The sequence below is a fragment of the Oreochromis aureus genome, linkage group 14 (genome assembly GCF_013358895.1).
Source record: "Oreochromis aureus strain Israel breed Guangdong linkage group 14, ZZ_aureus, whole genome shotgun sequence".
NCBI classification, from domain to species: Eukaryota; Metazoa; Chordata; class Actinopteri; order Cichliformes; family Cichlidae; genus Oreochromis; species Oreochromis aureus.
In genome coordinates, this window is record NC_052955.1 from 33,243,893 (window position 1) to 33,264,993 (window position 21,101).

General features: G+C 40.7%; 1 protein-coding gene across 2 annotated transcripts in view; it reads right to left on the reverse strand.

Annotated features, from left to right (window-relative positions):
* Nucleotides 1–21,101, reverse strand: part of pik3cb (phosphatidylinositol-4,5-bisphosphate 3-kinase, catalytic subunit beta) — a 49,942-nt gene that overhangs the window by 12,366 nt on the left and 16,475 nt on the right. Inside the window, exons 3-13 of one of the 2 annotated variants that reach the window (XM_031741519.2) lie at nt 14,406–14,601; nt 12,537–12,765; nt 10,691–10,920; nt 7,988–8,167; nt 5,158–5,325; nt 2,743–2,832; nt 2,284–2,538; nt 2,101–2,197; nt 1,880–2,010; nt 1,500–1,547; nt 414–602 (exon numbers count right to left, since the gene is read on the reverse strand). In XM_031741519.2, coding sequence (XP_031597379.1) covers nt 414–602; nt 1,500–1,547; nt 1,880–2,010; nt 2,101–2,197; nt 2,284–2,538; nt 2,743–2,832; nt 5,158–5,325; nt 7,988–8,167; nt 10,691–10,920; nt 12,537–12,765; nt 14,406–14,564 — 1,776 coding nt within the window. In that variant the 5' untranslated portion in view covers nt 14,565–14,601. Of the gene's footprint in view, nt 1–413; nt 603–1,499; nt 1,548–1,879; nt 2,011–2,100; nt 2,198–2,283; nt 2,539–2,742; nt 2,833–5,157; nt 5,326–7,987; nt 8,183–10,690; nt 10,921–12,536; nt 12,766–14,405; nt 14,602–21,101 lie in introns of both variants that reach the window. The other variant, XM_039622828.1, reaches the window with a different exon arrangement.

The window sequence follows — 21,101 nt, forward strand, 5'->3', positions numbered from 1 at the left end:
AAGTGAGATTTTAGTTTCAAGGAGGACAGTTTAAATTCAGTGCAACTTGTCTGCACTCATAGATTTAGAGGTGTGACCACGTTTCATAGGGCCCTCTTAACACTGAACAAAATATCAGTGCTGTGCATTTTTGACACCAACCCGTATCATTTGTAGAGCTCAAACTAATATACATTGAGGGATACTATCACACATTTTATGTCAAAAGAAGTAAAAATGTGAGACTGACATAAGCCCAATTTATGAAATATGACCTTTTCTGAATTGTGTGGAATTGCACTGAATCAAACATAGTTTGCTTTTTAAAGAATCACTTTAAAACTTTGAAACAAGTGCTGACTTAATATCATCATATCCTCAGTAACACTTTTGTTTTTTTTTTTTTTTAAATACCAATGGATATGCTGCCTAACCTGGGCCATGTCCTCATGTTTGCTCCACTTGACAGAGAGTAGCAGCTTGGGCAGCGACTGGGGGAAAGTCTCACGACAATCTTGTCGTAGTGTCCAGATCAGATCCTTTTCATTTTCACAGAGCTGAGAGACCGGGTCACGCTCCATGATCTCCTTCAGCTCCATGTAGAATTTCTTAACACCACGACCCTGAGAGAGCAAAACGGTTCAGAAAAGAGAAAAGGTCAGCTGGGTTTGGGATTTTGAGATACAAAGGAGCAGAAAGGTGGACGTAAGGAATTCAGAGCATGTAGATGAACAACCGCATTTACTGTAAATAACCACATGAGGGCAGGAGAGCATTAAAGTAGTAACTTTCTCACCATCTTTGCAGTGTGCATGAGTGGCGGCCAACAACTAGCATTCATTTGTTTGTTAAAAACTTGTGTGTCTGAAAGTGTCTGATTCAACAAAGAGTGGCAGGATTTTAGTAGCTACAAAATGTAACCCAAGTCCTGACATTCACGTTCTTTACAGGTAAATAACAGCTGAGCTGTATAGCGCTCTATACTAATGTGTAACATGACACGCTGTAACAATGAAATTACAACTTTTAGTCAGCGATAATCTAGTTTCTCTCACGCATAGACTGCATATTTTAAAAAAAAGAAAAAAGAGACAGTGTTCAGGCATGCCCTCTAAGTAACAGCAGATTACGTAACTGGCTGTAACACACCCATGAGTGGGTTTTCAGTTGAGGGGCGGTAAGAGGAAAACGTACATTTAATCTGATTAACGTGCGTAGTTTTGTACTTTTGAAGAGGATTTGAATATTTTTGCAGCTACACCCTGCCAAAGTAATAACAATGGGTTTCCAAGGAAACTAGCAAACGGGTGCCTGTTGAGGTTATATTTGTATTGTGTGACTCTAAGAGTGTGTGAGGAGAGAGATGGGCATGCTGCATCATTTCTCACATTTCATGTAAGCCACCATGTAGCAATCACTACTGTGCTTTCAGCTTCGCTGCACTTTTATGTATTCTGAATGAATTCAATCATCTAAACACATTCACACACAGTCAACTCCTTTTTTGTATATGAACTCACAATGGACACACAGTCAGCGCTGACCATCTCTGCAGCTTTTTCCAGTATCTGCAAAAAAATAAAATAAAGAAAATGCATGAGTGAACACACACTGATACATCAGAGTGGATTAAGCAGGCCGAGCACATCCTGATCCTCTCATACTAACAGCTACCACTTCATCATAATCATTAGGTACCATTTTGAAGAGCACTAAGCCACTCCGCTGACAATTTCAACTAAACTCATGCTATCAAAAAAGCCTATATTCAGTTTTCCATTCGCAGATGAATAGTGTTTATCCATACATCACAAATCTAAGCTAATTGGTATGTTTTAAAAGGGCAAATGGGTATCATCTTATTAATTTGACTGAATATGACGATTGAATGCTGTGTGACCTTGTCGAAAGGAGGGAAGACGATGGGGTGTGAAGAGTACTCTGGGAAGTGGATGTGCAGTGCTGTAGCGTTCTCAGTGTACGGGTTGGTCTGAATGGTTCCTATGGGGTTCAGCATCTCTTCAAGTTCATCTAGGTAGGAGACACACACACACACGCATAGCTGATATGAATTTGCCCTTTAATTATTAAATTATACTGTGACTTTGTACGTGTCTATACCAGGAAATGATGACCAGCAGTGCAGGATGATATCTCCAGTCTTCAGCTGCCCTTTATAGTCAAACACCATGGTGTTGACCCAAGCTATGGGGTAGTGCTGGATCATACAATTAAATGCTAGTCAATATAAGATAGTTTGGGAAAAAAGGCACTTGTCTGATAATGTGCGTCCCTCCCACTCACCACTTTCCCCGCCTTGCGGATGGTCTGATACTTGTTGATGTGAGGATTTTTGGTGGACTTTTGCTTCTTAACCTTGTCCATCACGGCATAGATAGCAAAACAAAGGCGGGTCATGCGGGGCAGGTCACAAACGGAGATTTCAAACTCCAGTGTGTTGTCTTTCCACGTGTGCTCTGAGCGCCCGCTACTCTCGTTGCTAACTGCCGGCTTGCAGAGAAGCTCTGTGCCGTGGAAGAGCCCCGCCCTAACCTGGACCTGTGTAATGCAGGAAGGGTTGAATTTTACAATTACAAGCCAACCTGACAATGGCCATAGATGCAAACTTAGACAAAATATTTTTGCCAATTTGTGTGAAACTGGAAGAGACAGATGGCACAGGTGTGTTTGCAGGGTTTGTGCAGTGACAAACTAATAGGTACACACATGACTTTTTAATAGATGCAAACAAGAAGAGTTTACCTTGGCAGTTTCCTCTGCGTTCACCTTGCTGCCTTTCACAAGAACTATCCTAAAGGGCTTAGGCACGTCCCACACACACGTCTGTACTTGCTGCAGAGGAAAAGTGAGAGGAGGAAAAAAAACAAACAAAACTGAGGGACTGGCATAATGTACTGTGAAGATATACACACCCAAATGCTTAAAAACTAAATAAAAAAACAAAACAAAAACAGCAACAGTTCCAGACACAGGCACAAACAACAGGAAAGGTCAGGCAGGTCAGGCTGATGTCAAGCCAAGTGGATTTGTGAGGGTCAGCAAGTCAGCAGAACAAACAGGGTCACATGACACCTACAAACTATGAACAACGCAGCACACTTCCTGCCCGTCTCTTTGCTCCTATGTGATTAGACTGCTGTAATGTCGATGTGATTCCTTATCAGAAAAGATGGAAGTACGTTTGTTTGATTCTACTGTTGCAGGCAGAAACAGCTCCATGTCAAGTAAAGCATAATCACAAAAAAACCCAAAAACAAACAAAAAACACTCTATACTTCTGTTTTCTAATTATCAGTCAGCTTTCCAACAGCAGAGGATCCAATAACCACTTCCTTGCAAGAAAATAAAATCTCACTTCCTGTCTCAAATAGCCGCAATTCTACAGCAACCTTATTAAAGTCTGCCCAGTGTCCGTTTCTGTCTGCTTCCTCTATTGCACCATTCTTTTCTATGGTACTTTAAAGAACACTGACAAGACCGATATAATAAAGAAAAAGCACAGAAAATATGCAAAAGTCAACAAAACAAAAGAAGTCACTTTAAAAAGCTTTTAGACTAATTAGAACAACAAGAGGAAGTGATAGGAGATGTAATCATCATAGACCATGAACTCATTTATTTACAAGTGCCATGCACTCACACTCAAAATGATTTATATCTTAACTCAGTGGACAAAGAACTTTTTGGATCTATATCTGTCTGCATTTAATACAGTGGAAAGAGTTTCATCCATGAGTTTCCATTACCTGTGATGAACAGTGAGATTTAGCCATTTATATGACAAAGTTTGGAGATGCGTGGTAGCATCATACACTATGCAGTTTCGTACTCTGTGCTCTACTATTAGCCCTTAAACAGAGCAGCATTTAGTGCATTTTTGATGGCAGGTACCCCCCCCCCCCCCCCACACACACACACTTTTTTTCCCCAAAAACTCATCTTCACAATACTGTTAGTACACAATCATCATTGAGAACCACAACAACTACTGAAAAATCCTAATGCTTCTTAACTGTAGTTAAAACCCTGCCAGGTAAAAACTGCGCCATCAGTAAATAGAAAACCTTGATTACACTTTCCATATCAGCCCAGGTCCAAGTGACATACATTTCATCACAATCAAGGCTTCACAGATAACAAGCAAGGTGTTACAGCTGTTTAGTGAGAGCGTGATAACTGAGGTAGGAATTCTCTTGTTGTGATGTTGACAGAAAGAAAAAAAGTGCAACATTTGTTTTGATTAACAGACGTTTACAATCTTCAGCAAGAAGTGTTACAAAAAAGAAAAAATTATAACAAATTTAGAGCTGAGGCAATTAAAACTAATTCAAGTGAAATTAAATTACAGGTACAAGATATCACAGGGAATTGTGTTCTTGGAATAAATGTCACTTCATGATAGGACAAAAATCATGACACAAAATGATTGTGATAGTTCCTGTGCAGGGAGTGTATGCTATATGCAGTCAAAGTGAGAAATGGAAGGGCGGTGAAATGACTGGCTGTTAGTACTCCAGAGGAACAGAGATCTTAAATCAAGCAGGTACAAAGTATAAGGAAAGGTTATGGAGCCGTAGCTGTTCCTGCAGCGTTACATAATAAATTTAACGTGGCAATCCTTCATCAGATGACTCATGGTTGAAATATTTATCAACTTTCGAAACCACACATCACCGGGGCTTCAACAGTATCAGGCAATTAAAACCTCTAGGAGACTAGCTAATGAAGGCCAATGAAATTCAACCTGACATTTAAAATGTGGATACACATTGAGCTGTGATGTCGCTGTGCACCTGCAAGCGGTGTCAAGAAGCTGGCAATGATTTTCTGACAACGTGGCAAATGCTGGTAGTGCAGTACGGGCTGACACACTGCCTCATAAAAGAGACACCTGCCAAAAGTACTTGTTTACTTCCTAAACCTCCACACCTGTGCAGGTGAATCAACTAAAGTGTGGAACTTTTCTTATATTGGTGCGAGAGCAGCAAATGCTGGTGGATATCAAGTCACTGTAATCTAGTGCACATCAGAACGTTTTCTTACATTTTCAACCCCCTCTGTTTCCGTCCTCGAAAACAACATCAGCCGATTAGCAGACACACTCATAAAAATGGAAATTATATTGTTCACAGAGTCATGCATAATATTTGGACTAACCGTGGGAGCCCTTCTCTTAGGAGGTAGTGGTAAAGGTGGGTTGGAGGACTTGCGGCTAACCACAGCTCCAATGGCAGAGATTTCCTTGTCAAACATGGTCTTTACAGCGCTGGTGTGGACCAGGGTGAGGTGGGGAGTCTCCTTTGCCTGCAGGCATGAGCGAATGTACTGCGCACAAGACAGGACAGGAGATTTTAGCCATGTCATGTTAAAGCAGAAAAAGTGCTAAAGTCACTTAAGCTAATGAGCTAGAAACAGAGAGAATAAATGAGAAGTGAAATTTAATCTCTGTACAACTTGTCAGCAGACTTCAATGTAACACGGAAGACGACGTACAAACAATTTCAGATATTTCATTATTATCTTTAAAAAGCACATCATGCAGCCTACCCACATGGATCCAAACACGATTCAGATACATAAAAATTTGACTACTTCATCTTTGCACACACACGTTTACACTGCTGAACTAATAAAAACAGACCTAAGAAATCTATAAAACTAAATATTTCATGATTTCTACCTGGCAGTGTTTCCCAATCGAATTTCAGACTTAAAATAAAAACATTAAAAAAAAATATATCACAGACCAAGCAACCACTTCATTATACTTAACAGAAAAACAAGAACTTATGAGACAAAAGCTTTCACAAAGCATAAAATGTAAATACACATGCATATATTTTTTTCCTCACCTTATAACAGCTACCTGTGAGCTAATAAGGTAATATACAGTGGCTTGCAAAAGTATTCGGCCCCCTTGAACTTTTCCACATTTTGTCACATTACAGCCACAAACATGAATCAATTTTATTGGAATTCCACGTGAAAGACCAATACAAAGTGGTGTACACATGAGAAGTGGAACGAAAATCATACATGATTCCAAACATTTTTTACAAATAAATAACTGAAAAGTGGGGTGTGCGTAATTATTCAGCCCCCTGAGTCAATACTTTGTAGAACCACCTTTTGCTGCAATTACAGCTGCCAGTCTTTTAGGGTATGTCTCTACCAGCTTTGCACATCTACAGACTGAAATTCTTGCCCATTCTTCTTTGCAAAACAGCTCCAGCTCAGTCAGATTAGATGAACAGCGTTTGTGAACAGCAGTTTTCAGATCTTGCCACAGATTCTCAATTGGATTTAGATCTGGACTTTGACTGGGCCATTCTAACACATGGATATGTTTTGTTTTAAACCATTCCATTGTTGCCCTGGCTTTATGTTTAGGGTCGTTGTCCTGCTGGAAGGTGAACCTCTGCCCCAGTCTCAAGTCTTTTGCAGACTCCATGAGGTTTTCTTCCAAGATTGCCCTGTATTTGGCTCCATCCATCTTCCCATCAACTCTGACCAGCTTCCTGTCCCTGCTGAAGAGAAGCACCCCAGAGCATGATGCTGCCACCACCATATTTGACAGTGGGGATGGTGTGTTCAGAGTGATGTGCAGTGTTAGTTTTCCGCCACACATAGCGTTTTGCATTTTGGCCAAAAGTTCCATTTGGTCTCATCTGAGCAGAGCACCTTCTTCCACATGTTTGCTGTGTCCCCACATGGCTTGTGGCAAACTGCAAACGGACTTCTTATGGTTTTCTGTTAACAATGGCTTTCTTCTTGCCACTCTTCCATAAAGGCCAACTTTGTGCAGTGCACGACTAATAGTTGTCCTATGGACAAATTCCCCCACCTGAGCTGTAGATCTCTGCAGCTCGTCCAGAGTCACCATGGGCCTCTTGGCTGCATTTCTGATCAGCGCTCTCCTTGTTCGGCCTGTGAGTTTAGGTGGGACGGCCTTGTCTTGGTAGGTTTACAGTTGTGCCATACTCCTTCCATTTCTGAATGATCGCTTGAACAGTGCTCCGTGGGATGTTTAAGGCTTGGGAAATGTTTTTGTAGCCTAAGCCTGCTTTAAATTTCTCAATAACTTTATCCCTGACCTGTCTGGTGTGTTCTTTGGACTTCATGGTGTTGTTGCTCCCAATATTCTCTTAGACAACCTCTGAGGCCGTCACAGAGCAGCTGTATTTGTACTGACATTAGATTACACACAGGTGCACTCTATTTAGTCATTAGCAGTCATCAGGCAATGTCTATGGGCAACTGACTGCACTCAGACCAAAGGGGGCTGAATAATTATGCACACCCCACTTTTCAGTTATTTATTTGCAAAAATGTTTGGAATCATGAATGATTTTCGTTGCACACACACACACACACACACACACTTTTGAGTCATCCATCATACTGCTCAATATCTCAAACTTTTTCCATGCTTAGTTCATTCTGCATATGAAAGAACTAACAAGGAAACTTGAGCTTGCAATTGATTTCTCTGAAAAATTAATGTGCAAAACCCCCCACAAAACACAGTATATAATTCTGAAGGGGAATAAAGAGTAACTAGCGAGCAAACATTTCAGCAAGTAGCTGTAATCGTGCTCCAAATTGTCTCCGAAATAGTTGAAGTGAGTTGTACATAAACACACACTTTATTTCTATTTTTTTAAGAAATAGAACCCACACATAAACCTCTACTGAAAATATTTCTTAGAAACCAGTTTGATGCTGATGGTTCGAGTATAACCTTTTACTAGTTGAACTTGTAAGCATCTATCTTCGCGATCAGAAAACAGGCTTTGGTGTGTTGCTGTCACAGTAATAACACTGAGACTCTTTTTGACCTTCAGTTGTGGTGGTCTCCCTACAACATTTTAAGAAGACTGCATCTGCTATATCTGTGCATGAACCTGAAAGTGAGACACGTAAGTTGATGTTGAAGTTCATCAGCCACTCACAGACACTTAAACAGCTTTGATATGCAGCCACTGACCTTGTATTGAATCAAAGGATGGTCTCCACCAAGGAATTCCAGACATTGGCTGACCCTCAGTATATACTGACCCCTCCATACCGCGTCCTCAGATCCGTGGGTGGTCAGCCACTTTCTCAAAGCCTGCTCCATCAGCTCATTGGGGGTGCAAGACAATGACACCTTCAGACTGGCAGAGTCCTGCAAGAAGGGAAACTAGACAGTCAAGTGTTTATTACTGGTCAAAGTGTATATGGGACCCTCTGAGAATAAAATAGCTGTTTTTTTAAAAATCATAGTTTGTGTGTATATTTGGTCATATCTAGATGACAAAATGCCAGAAGGGTAAGACACGAGAATGAGCTGCAAAGGGCTTTTATAGTTAAATGTTTTACTGCTATTTAATCACTAAACTCCACATTTGGTACCCCCTATGATTTAAATACAAACATTTCATATTTGTATATAAAAACCTAGAAGCTGCATTTGCTTGTGCAGCTTAAACACTACTGTTGGAACAGCACAGTAAAACACTGAGAAACAATAATATAAGCTCTATAAGATCGTAATATAAGTCTCTCTCAATTTTCATGTGTACAAGTAACTGACACAGAGTGACTGAGTTCATATACATGTAATCACTTGGTACAACTGATGGCTGAATTCATTCAGGATTTCCACTGATATGTGTTCAAATACGTGTTAGCCTCCATCGCCTTATCACAGGGAATCTACCAGGTTTGCTGTGTGACAGCGAGGCTCACTGCGTCATGCCATTTATAGCACAGCGCTGACCCAATACCAGAGATGGAATTGCTTTTAATTTCCTGGCGATTTAATAAAAATGTCCTTCATTAGTAATTAAAAAAAGCGACCTTAGCTGCATTATTGAGGACCTACACACAGCAGAGATACTAAAAGTTTTTCCAATTACATGCTGGTAACTATAAAAGCCATATTTTAACGCTAAAATGAGACTTGATTTGGATACTGACGTAATAATCTGTGTGAACAAGAAGGAGGAAGTCGGTCAATGATTTAGACAGTTCACACCAAACCCTGGTTATTTCTGAACAATAAACGACACCACCGCACTTCCTGACTATAATGTAGCTTATTGTGTGTGATCTCTCAAAATAAGACTTCCTGTCAATGTTCACCTGAGTGCGGTGGCACAGATGGTCAGTCTTTGTATTATGTGCATGTGTGTGCCTGTGATGTTGATCAAAGCTGATATACAGGAGTCTGGAGGGATGTGACCATCTGTTTTATTATTAAATAATATTATTTCTATTACAGAGGCAAAGAGAAAGGCCGAGACAGATGGAGGGACATAGTCAAGTGAGTTCAGAGAAAAGAAGGGAGCTCATTTTAATCAGCATTTTGGTCCCTTGAGCTGCCATGCTAATGTGTGTGCGCGCGCATCTGAGAGAATGGCATAATTTCACTGATGGTTTTGACCCACTTAGTGTTGTCACATGTCTTGCTAGTTGGGCTCAATCACGTGACTGTTGTGAAGCTGCCAACTGTGAGAGCAGGAAAAAAAAAAAAAAAAATTAAAAAAAAAAAAAGGAGAGGCTGAGCTACAGTACATGTGCCTGCGCTGGTGGAGTCACATGGTTACTTTAGCTTCTAAAACAAGGTGGTTTTGTCTTCTGTAGTGGAGCAGTAAGTCACACGGTTATTCTCAATTCATTATGCATGCAGAGATGTCGAACAGACAAAACTTTACACGTATATTGCTTTACGTGTCTTTTTGTGTCTACTCTTGCCGATTGCAGTAGAAAAAAAATGATAGAATAGATGCACAGAAATTAGCCACAATTCACTGAGGATCCTTCTCAGCACAATTTCAGACAACATTAAGAAACACGAGGATACATTATATGAACTTGTTTTGATAATAGAAATTAAGAATTAATGTCAGAGCTGTCAAAGCCCTCAGGAAAGGTCTAAGATCATCCAAAATAAGTTCTCTTTTTGACTTATTCCTACACTGCTAGGGCAGAGCCTGTTTAGAGGAAGTATAACAGGTTTTATTGATGCTGTAAAAATGATTAAAAGCTGCTGTTTTGAAAAGAGGACAGCCGTAAGAGGTTCAGTGATTGTGGCAGAAAGACCAGACTGGATGAGGCGTTCTAAAGAAAGCTGCAACCTGTGAACTACATGATTGAGTTTTTCATCACAAACCTTGCATTTATGAAATTACAGGACTACAACAAAGAAAACACTTTTTTTACAGAATGATTTTGAAGTGAAGGTAAAAACATCTATTAGACCGTTTAGGCCCATTTTGAAACAGAATGGCTATAAAGCTGTGCGGGACTCATTTATTCCAACCCATGTTTGTGCATCTGAATGAAATGAAATAGTAGTCTTCTTTGATAATAAATAAAACAAAGACTAGTAAAGACTAGTTTTCTGTTCTACTTTACAGGCATTTTTAAAAATGCTTTTTATACCCAAATTTTCTATGTAACATTCACACTCCAAAGGACCAACTTGAGGTTCAGTATCTTGCCTAAAGATACTTTGGCATCCAGACTGGAGCAGCCAGGGATTGAACCACCAGCCTTTTGATTAGCAGACCTGCTCTACCTCCTGAGCTACAGCCAAACCCCCAAAATGCATCTATAGTTCAGTGTATCCTTTTTATTTATCCTACATAAACTGCCACTGATTAAACTACCCTGCACTGTAGCGTCCTGCATTACAGACCCTCACCTGGGACTGATCAAAGTGGATAATGACTTTCAGGTCCACCGGTGCATCGTTGACTCCAGCTGTGATCGCAGTCACTGCTGCAGGCTCCAGCTGTGGGGAGTAGCAGGCCTGCACCCACTCCGAGAATGTCATCATTTGTATTTGTTGCATCCTCTCTTCACTGATCCGAAACATCTTACTCCGAAAATCCTTCACCTCCTGGTCATTTAAGGCATCAAGTTCATGGAGACCTAGAGAACACGAGTAAAGGACACCGTTACAACATTGCAAAAGAAAGCTGTGTTACCACTTTTACATCATACACAGCATATCAGTCTTTAAATTGAACCTGTTAATGGTCAAGTTGAGTTTTTATTAAAGATGGCAATGTGGATTCTTGGTATGGAACAAAATTAATCAGCATTTTTAACCAAAGTCAGTACAAAACTTCTGAAATAAGAGAAATGAGTAGGAAGATGGTGAATATTCCTAAAGCATTCTGTTCAAGTAACACAATTGAACACAGAAGCTTTAACATTAATAGAAAATGCACAACCACCTGTGGGATGTTCAGTGCCAGACACGAGCAGTAATGAATGTGCATAAAATGATGACTGTCTCCATGTTGGATTACAGCAGAGCCCCTTAATATTCACACACAGAGGTATGAGTTGCTGTTGGGCTGATCACAGTCCACCCTCTGCTTTTATCCCTGGATTATTATTACTTTTTTTTTTTTTTTTAAAGGGTGCTTTTCATTCACTCTTGGGTAATGAAAACATGTTGACATTTAAAGGCATTTAACATTCATATGACCCTCAGCATTCAAGAAGGCTCTGAAGCACATTGGCTGTGTAGACCAAGTTTGTGTGGCTGCATTACTGGAGGGGGAAAACATGGTTGACACGTGTATGTGTGCATGAGTGTGTGTGCGCGCATGCGTGTGTAATGACCTTCTAGACAAGCCTGTGGGGTTCCCTTTGAAACACCGCTTTACTCTTTCAAAAGCCTTTAAAAGATCAGGTCAGACCAAAGTGGAGTCAGGAGGGAAGAATATCAATATCACCCGAGTCTTGATCAATTACACTCAGAGCCTCTTCTCTTCTTCTTTGAGGAACAAAGGACTTCCAATCCTGAATCTCTTGGTTGGAAGAAGGCTGAATGTGTCTGTGTGTTTAATAATCCAATGGGGCTACACTACTTCCCTTTCATTACTGATTAACCTCTGTTATTCTCTTCACTAGTCACTGCATCATTTTGCCTTTAAAATCTCTGAAAAGACTTTCCACTATAGTTTACCTGCAGCCCGCTGTAATGCGTTTACGTTGCCTGCTTTCAGGAATCACTCCCCAAACTCAACGTTACTGTGCCTTCTTTCATGTATGATAAACTGAGTGTTGATCATGAAGCAAGGTGAAAGACCTAACACCGCTTTTCCTTCAAATAGTTAATCACCTCAGAGGACTGGGCTGTTATACAATAGTGACAGAGCCCCTGTGTTCTTTTAAAAGGCCTAATCTTCAGAGAAAATGCAAAGTGACATGTGATGGAAGGCATGTCAGGAACACGTCCAGTCAAACATCACGCTTCTCTATCAGTTAGTGATAGAAGCCATCTGCACAGGAGCCTTGGGTCTGAATGCTTGGGAGAGCTACTTAGCATACTGGAGGAGGTGCTAACGGCTTGTTGTGCGGTAGGAAAGATTTACTGTCCCATTTACCAGATCTTAAGTGCTTTTCTTTATTGGAAATGTCAAACACTGAGAATAAAGGAATCCATCAGGAGGGGAGGAATGCATGCGAGGGATCTTGTGTGATAATGTACTGCTTCAAACCGAGGTAGAGTTTTAAAAGTGATGCTGCATTACCCTTGCCGATGAGCACGCCGATCTTTGAGTCCAACAGGCGCTCTGCTCGGCCACAGTTGCGCGTCACCAGCTTGAGAACGGGCAGGAAGGGGCGAACGTCGCACAACCGACGCGTTTCGTCTTCCAGCTCTTCGTGTACGGCTGCCTGGTTGACACACTCGAACATGTGGCTCTCCATTTCGCCGAGTGCGGGAAACAGTGGGAAGCTCTGAGCCTGCTTCCATAAGAGCTAGAAGGGAGAAGAACAAATATGTTCCACTAAGGTATTTTTACCCCACAAAACCACACGGAGAGTTTTATTGTAGCCATTAGCCCATATTAAATAAATCTGACATAAAATATGAGCAACTGTAATAAACAACATCTTTTTTTATGTGACAGTTTCATAAAACAAGGCTGAGAGCATTTTCAGGAATGAGGAATAGATGTGACTCATAACTTCACAACACTGTTTCTGGGTGAGGCAATCAGAGTACGACTCCCCTGCCTGCCAGCCCCTGGTGGTACACTTCATGCCCCTTTGCCCCCCACAGCATGATCACAGGATGGGTGTCAAAGAGCGAGTCTTTTTGTGAGGAAAAAGAGATGCACTCTGGCAAAACAGAACAAGCCTCCTCTCTCCTCTCCACAAACAGTGTGGTCTTCACAAACACAAAACATTTCCCACAGTTACTTTCTCTGAACTGTTTTTGTGAGCAAGTCATCTCAACATGTGACAAATGGAAAATAAAGAGTTTCAAATGATAACTGTCATTTCCCAGAATCGCTGTAAAACATTTTGGGGAGCTCGGCTGTAGTCTAAAACATGAATGGAGGCTTATGAATGAAAGAAACAGTCATTCACAAGCCCGCTGCTGGCCGTATGATCACTAACAAAGTTTTGTACAGACAGTCTGAAAGCCTGCAAAAGGTTAAAGAATATTCTACCCTTTAGCTAAACTAACAGCCTCTGGCCTTTCACACATACAGCCTCTGTTTGATTCACAGGTTTATGTGCTTTTTAAATGCAAACACATGCATATATGGGTTTATACCAGTGTGCAAGGATGCAGACCTCAGTGAAAAAAAAAAAAATTCAAATATCCATGAATTTCAGAGAGAAATCAGGACTTGCGGTCAATGAATAGCAGACACTCTGTACACACAGCAACAACCCACCTCCTCTGGCTTTAAATGGTGCCCTTTTTGGGGAAATAATGACTTTGTGTTTCAGTGCAGCACATGTTTGTTTTACACCAGAATTATAAAAATAAATATTCTGCGCAATCCAATAAACAGCCCTGTACTGAGAGCTGTAAATGCTACCTTTGCAGAAGCTGGTACAGCTTAGGGCTGAGCATCTGTGTTCTCATGTAGTCAGTTATTACAAAAGGAATCTGATTGTGCTGTGAATGAGGGCCACACGCACACAAACACCTACGCTGACACATGCCTCAAAGTTATTTTCTTAGATTTTTAAACCTAATCACATCTTTGACTTCTGACCTCCACTCACATATGGCATCATCACCTATAAGCTGACATCACAATTTCAGCCATTTGCAAACAGAAAAACACTCTGCCAGCCACAACAATCACCTCTGTCAAAACAGGCATTGGATAATGTCTGACTGACTGACCAGCTGTCTGAATGTTGGGCTGCAGCTTCCGTTTTCCCTTAATGTGACAGCAGGCCTACAGGCATGGAGAAACAACTACACAATAAGGAAAGGAAGTCCTCAAAGTAAGTTCCCAGTTGATTTTTATGTGAACTGATTAAGTATTTGGTGTGTAATATTAACACTGGTAAAAACAAAACAAAACAAAAAAACCTTTAAATAAACCCGTTGCTTAGGAAACCTGTGCTGTAACCAACCCAATGCCACTCACCAGTTTGATGTGCTGAATTGTAGCCTCGCGTGGAACGTCCATCTGGATATAAATACCAGTGGGAAGCAGAAAGTCCACAGTGATCTGGTCCGGAGCGTGTCCGGCCAGGGGTGAGTGTGCCGCCCATATGTCCAGGAGGTCTGTCATGGCGGGAGGCATGGCAAGAGGCAGTTAACACCACCTCAACCATAAGGACCTGGAGAGACAAACAAATTGTACACTTAGGTTCACTGTTGCTATTCTACTGTAAACAAACAAAAACAACTCAACCACTAACAGATGCCAAATAATGAGTCATTCCTCACCTAACCCAGAATAAGCTCGACTAACTTAAAAGGCAAGCTGATAGCATTTTGAAACTGATGTATGAGAGATTTGAATATGGCCAAAAGGAGATGTTTAAGGCTTTTCGAGAATAAGATGTACACGCATTAAACTTGTACTGCATTTCAACAACCCAGCAAACAGTTGCCACAAGTTCAAACTGGCATTCGTACAAAACTTAAAAAAAAAAAAAAAAAAGGCTGCTTCTTAGACTCCAAAAATAATCCAGCCTCACCAAACAACAACACCAACTTTTTAATCAGAGTTCCAGTTATACACACACAAACACGCCCCACTATTGTGCTGTTTTTACGCTCACACATTCATTAACGAGAAGTTGACAGGCGCAGATGATTCAGTGTCACTGTGTCCCTGTGACGGAAGCGCTGCGCCGAGTCCAGTGGGAGGCCGCTGCTTTAATTTGGAAGAGGGCCAGAGCTCAGAAGAATGCCCACTAAGCAAACAGAACAAAAGTTCAGCCTGCCTTCCCCTCATCTGACAATCTGGTGCCTCCGGAACAAACCACACATACAATGAAAACACTTGCAACGGGGTTCTGCATGCATAGGAATGCACACAAATATGAATCATGTATACAGACATTTACTGAATATGTCAGACTCAGAGGCTGGTGCCAAAGTGAAAGTGAGCATGGTGAGGCTATTTTTGTAACAGTTCATTACTGGCAGATGCAAAAAGTCCCCAAGCCATGTAATCGGCACATACTATGTATATAGTCAATTCAAAGACAGGTGGACAAACTCATGCACCCTCCCAGTTTACCTCGTAAAGTTCCATACAGATGGCATAAGTGAGTTTCCATCTTCTGGTGTTAAAAACAAAACAAAACAGAAAAAAAATAATATAAAAAAAAAAAAAAATTCCACAGTCTGGTTTCCATTTGGGCCTTTGCCTCAACCACAGCTGCACCATCGCACCACTTCCACCTGCATTCTCATTACGTTGTCCTCGAGTGGCCCAGGACATTAACTCTTCCTCCAGGCCACAGGGCCATCTCCATTCCAGCTCCATCAGCCCATTAAAAACAACAGCTCTGATTGCCTCTAATGGTCTTTCTCCTCTATGTTAAGTGCTCATGCAAGCCGTATATGAGCAACCATTTTGCCACGTGTCTGAGTGTGGTGCAATATCTGCGGTGCATTTGGAGCCACGATCCCAGCCATTTAACATTATCAACCATGCAAATGGCATCAGCCTCGTGCGTGTTTCTGTATGCTCTGGAACTATAGGCCATTGCCTTGACATACTTTAAAAGAAAAACAAAACCGAGATACTCCAGACAGTCTGTGCTCGTGTTGCTCTGCGTTCTTACACGACAAACAGAAAACCACAAGTAGCCACTGAGACTAACAGTCACAGGTCAGACAATGGCAAACTTGTTACGCCACAAAGGTGTGCAGTTACAAACACGAGTAATTTGACACCATGTCTGTCTGAAACACTGACAGCACAGCACCATGTTATCAGGGGTGGATGAACGAGTGCATGTGCAAGCTCATCTACGCATGTAACACCCCTCTCTCTAATTATATGCTTCAAAAATGACGCTTTCACAGCAGACAGCTTGAATACAGTCTCATCCTGCTGTGATGCAGACACACTCAGCCGCTTTCGCTCTCACATACCACACACAGGTGAGGAGGGTTATTGAGGATGTGGTGGCAGTCAGCCAGAGGTCTGCTGCCAGGTCAGGTTTCAGCGGGAGGATCAGAGGAGAACAAGCGGCTTTGCAAGCTCAGTTAAAGAAAGAGTTTCATGTGGCAACAAACAGAGAAGCCTGAAGGGGCACATCCAGTTAGCCAACTTTAGGCCAAGTAAACAAAGCATCACGATGTTAGCCTCCATTCCCAAACTCCACAGGCAAACTCTGATGACTCCTTATGAGTGGAGGTGCAGAAATATGATCCTACTTGGATGTGCTTTGTTTTCTGTGCAATATGAGGAAGGTTATTGGGCAACACTTTAAAAAACAAACAAACAAAAAAAAAAAAAAAAAAAAAAAAAAAAAAAAAAACAAAGCACAAATTGATATTTCTTGTCTAACATGTCTTTATTTCGGAATTAACCTCTCACAAATGTAACAAAACAAAAGAGAAAACAAAAGAAATTGCCTGGGAAGAACATGGCTACAATCTCTATTCACATCCCAGAATCCTTTAGTCTTTTGATCAGACATCTGCCAATGCACTGGGAACGGGATTTGTGGGTAAATCAAAGGAGACCAGTAAAACAAGAGAAGTAATTCCTTTGTTATGATTTTTTTTTTTTTAATAAATTTAATTAACAAAAAGGTAGAGGAGAACCCTGACTAACAACTTCTGATATTTAGCAGACACCACAACCAAAACAAGCAGTCACTGAGTTCACGCCACAGAACTAGTCTGAATGTTGTGATGCTTTCATGCCCAGATGCATTTAACAGTAACACTGGTATTACTCAGCACTCCCTTTCTAAAGCTCTCTCTGTTTAACAGTAAGAAGCCTGTGAGGCTCTCTACAATGGAGTGAGTGTGTCTGTGCATCTCTGTGTACAAGTAATTAAAAAAAAAAAAAAAAAAAAAAAAAAAAAAAAAAAAAGAAAAAAAAAAAAAAAGAAAGAAAAAAAAAAGAGCAGGGCTTAAATAAATGGTGTATGCGTAAAAGGTCATGCCTGGTGATTAAGGGTCCTGTGACACATTTTCCTTCACACTGTGCTAAGAATAAAAATTCACAAAGAGGATCTAGGACCTCTTCACCTCTTAACTCCAAACCACTGTGCTCCTGTAAATGACTATACAGACAAATATATGCAAGACAGACGCTGCCTGAGTCAGCTTTTCCACTTCTGGGCATGCAGTGTGTACGTGTGCGTATATTTGCCTGGATGTGGGCGTGACTATGCACTGTGATTAAAAACAAGAGTCTTTAAAAAACAAAAACATGTTCAAAAACTATTAAACATTACTTTAGGCTTAGTAATTTTCTATAGATTTCAGATATTTTATAAACTAAATGGCACATTGATTAAAAATGATTTGGTGCTATATAAATGAGTCTTTTAGTTATAGTAAGCAAACGGAGCTTTAGCAGTGATGCCAGCAGTGTTGGTATACCGGTGTACAGTGTACTACTTTGCATATTAGCACCTGCACCACATTTCTTGTTTCAGTTTCAGCCACAAACCACAATGGCACAGAATGAAACTCAGCTTGAGAAGCTGTAGAGTATAAACAAAGATTATTCCCTCCCCACAACCCATAGACAAAACATTCATATCACAGATGGCAAAAAAACCCCTAAAATTTGAATCAGCGGTGGGAGATAAAGGCATTTATTTTTAATAAATGGGTTACGTTTACTTAAAAAGCAAAAAAACAACAGGAAATGACTACCTCAGGTATTACAGACTGGTATGCTGCCACAGAGGCAGGCATGAATCAACTGTTTTTCATAACTTTAACGCTTGCTTTGAATCAGCTACACAGTCTAGTCTGTGTGTAGGTTGACTGAAAAGCTGTTAAACTCATACTACGGAGCTTATCTGGCAGCTGTGTGGATAAGTGGCCAGCTGAGGTGTGTAGTCCTGGCTGTGATTCACCCATGAAGTAGTAATAGTAGTACTACTGCTTACTGTCATTAGGAGTGGACATAGGTGGTGGCTGTAGACAGTAAACACACATTCAGGCATAACGGTCACTTCAACTGTGACACACTGTGACTGTGTCGGTGGTTAGACATGTTTGTGTGCACACAACTTTTCAGACATATTTCCACGGAAGTGACTGCCGAGTAATGCAGCGGTGTAATATTTTAGGTATCCAGTGAGATATGACACTTTCTTATAAACACTTCATCTTTAAAGCATTCAATTTCTAACAAAATCAACATCCTTTCTTTTGTAATGAACACCTTCTTGTTCATTGTCCACATGACTCATCTGATGATATAAAACCAAATCCTCTTCACAACATAGGAAACAAGCAGGGACCAGAAATGAAACCAACTCACCAACAAAACAATATTCTCAGTCACAAGACAACATACATACTGTATCTGGGAGAACACATGAATGAAGTAAGTGGCCATGTGTGCGTATCTTTACGTTTGACATGAACAAACCACATCCGGTCAGCCAAGAGTGCGCCATGTGCCACTGGCTCCTGTGACACAAGGGTATACACCCACTTCTTAAAGAGGAAATAATGACACCAGACAGGAAGTGAGTGACAAAAAAAAAAAAAAAAAAAAAAAAACAACCCAAACAACCAGGGGAAAAAGTCCCAACTAGCCATTCATAAAAACTTGTGGACGGTGAATCACAGACTGGACAGTTTTTGTGTTTGTTTGTTTGTTTTTTTAAATCACTACAGAACCAGTTTTTAAAGAGGCATTTGCTGTGTAGTAGACTACCCAATATACAATACAATACCCAGTATATGCAATGTACTATACAATATGCATAATAATGCTTGTTTATGCATAGAAAATCTGTCACACACACACACACTTTACAAGAGTGTCCACTCTTGTCATGTGGCTCCATAGAAAGTAAATTAAGCAAATCCTTCCACAGTATGTTCAAGAGCGATATCTTGGCCACCAATGAGGCCAAAACACTGCTGTTGAACATGGTATCACTTGCACTGCCTTATTCAGGGCTATATGAATAAATATTAGAGAAACAGAGAAGCCAGAAAATGAGCGTGACATCGCGATCACACCATCTTTAATAACAGGTTATTACATCTTCACTGAGCCACTTTTTGACAAACTTTTTGATGCATTACAATAAAGACAATTACTAGTAAACCTGGAATCAATGTGACAGATGCTGCATCACCCATCATCCACCTTGACACTAATCATATCCAAGCCGTTATGACACGGTTACATCACAGACAAGAAAAGAAACAACATGCAAAGCTCCATCTTCTTTAATATCCACGTCTGAGAAATCTCTTGCGACAACTGTGCACAACCACATCAAACTACATCCATCTGTGACATCATGACGTGCCACTCTGCCAGATAGATTGTGACTGTGCAAGACTGCGTTCAGATGGTATCAAGTTTGAATGACAGCAAAAGGTCTAATATGCTCTCCTTGCATTCTATTTGTGTATCAGGAAGACCGGGTCATTAGCTGAGTGGAGGAGAAATGAAGCATGACAGACAGAGCAATGGAAACATCCTTTTCCTGTGCACCACAGATTGCTTTTAGATCAATGCATAATTCTTCTCATATTCCTTCCCAAAGGGAATGAGTAAGACCCCAGGGAATTTAGCTCATTATGTTCAGAATATAGCAGAACGGAATGAAGATTTGTCTTCTGATGTATGATTTAACCAAGCTTAAAAAAAACTGTGCAAGCCTCAAGGGCTTTGAAGGGATTCCCAAGGTTTACAAACAATATTGAAATCACTGTTTAAATGACTGCATGGTAGCTCCAGGTCCAGGTAGCAAAGCAGGCACAAAGCATGATGCTCCCTCCACCATGTTTCACAGTTATAAGGTTTTGGTGTGCAGTGATGAATTTCTGTCAGAGTGCATTCTTGTATCCCATGTGTCCACCACACAATGTCCGGGAAGTGTGCTCATAGAAACATGCTTGAATACTTTTTCTGAGACTTTTGTGGTACCCTTACATCTTTCCATTAAGACTCTTAGATTAGATTTTGCAGGATGACCATTCCTTAGGAGATGGTCATCTGAAGAGAAAGTTGGTCTTACTCTGAGTCCATGAATACTCAGGTCTTTATAAGTGTTTTTAATCCTTGCTTTGGTTCGTGCATCGCTATTAATGAGAGACCTGTGAAAGTCATCACAGTTTTGATTGCTCTAACCAATGACTTTATCAGTAACCCGATTTTGAGTGGAAGTATGGGTTGTAGAGATGATCTAGCCAAAACCCTTCCAATCTCATCCCCTTAATCAACAGGTACCTTTTAAAAGAGGACACATTTTTATCCCAACTAAAACAAATATGTTCAATGAAAGTACAGCTGGTTCTCCTAGGTTAGTTTAGTCACATTCAGCATGTCTGAGTGTAATAGAATATTTACATTTGAATATTCATGTATGCAAGATGTAACTATATTATGACTTTCATACATGTAAAGATGCAACAAGCCTATGGAGTGACTATGCCGGGTGGAGAGTGGCTGTCTCATTAGCACATGGTCTGTGGTACACACCCTAGTTTCTTGAGTCCATATAGCAAAATGTCCATGGCAAAGACACTGAAGTGCCCACCCCCATTCCACCAATTAGTTTTCAGCAGTATATAAATTGGTAGGTGCCCAACTGCCAGAGAACAATGAAAATACCTGTAATGATGACCATAATCATGCTTCAGTGGTGCATCATATTGG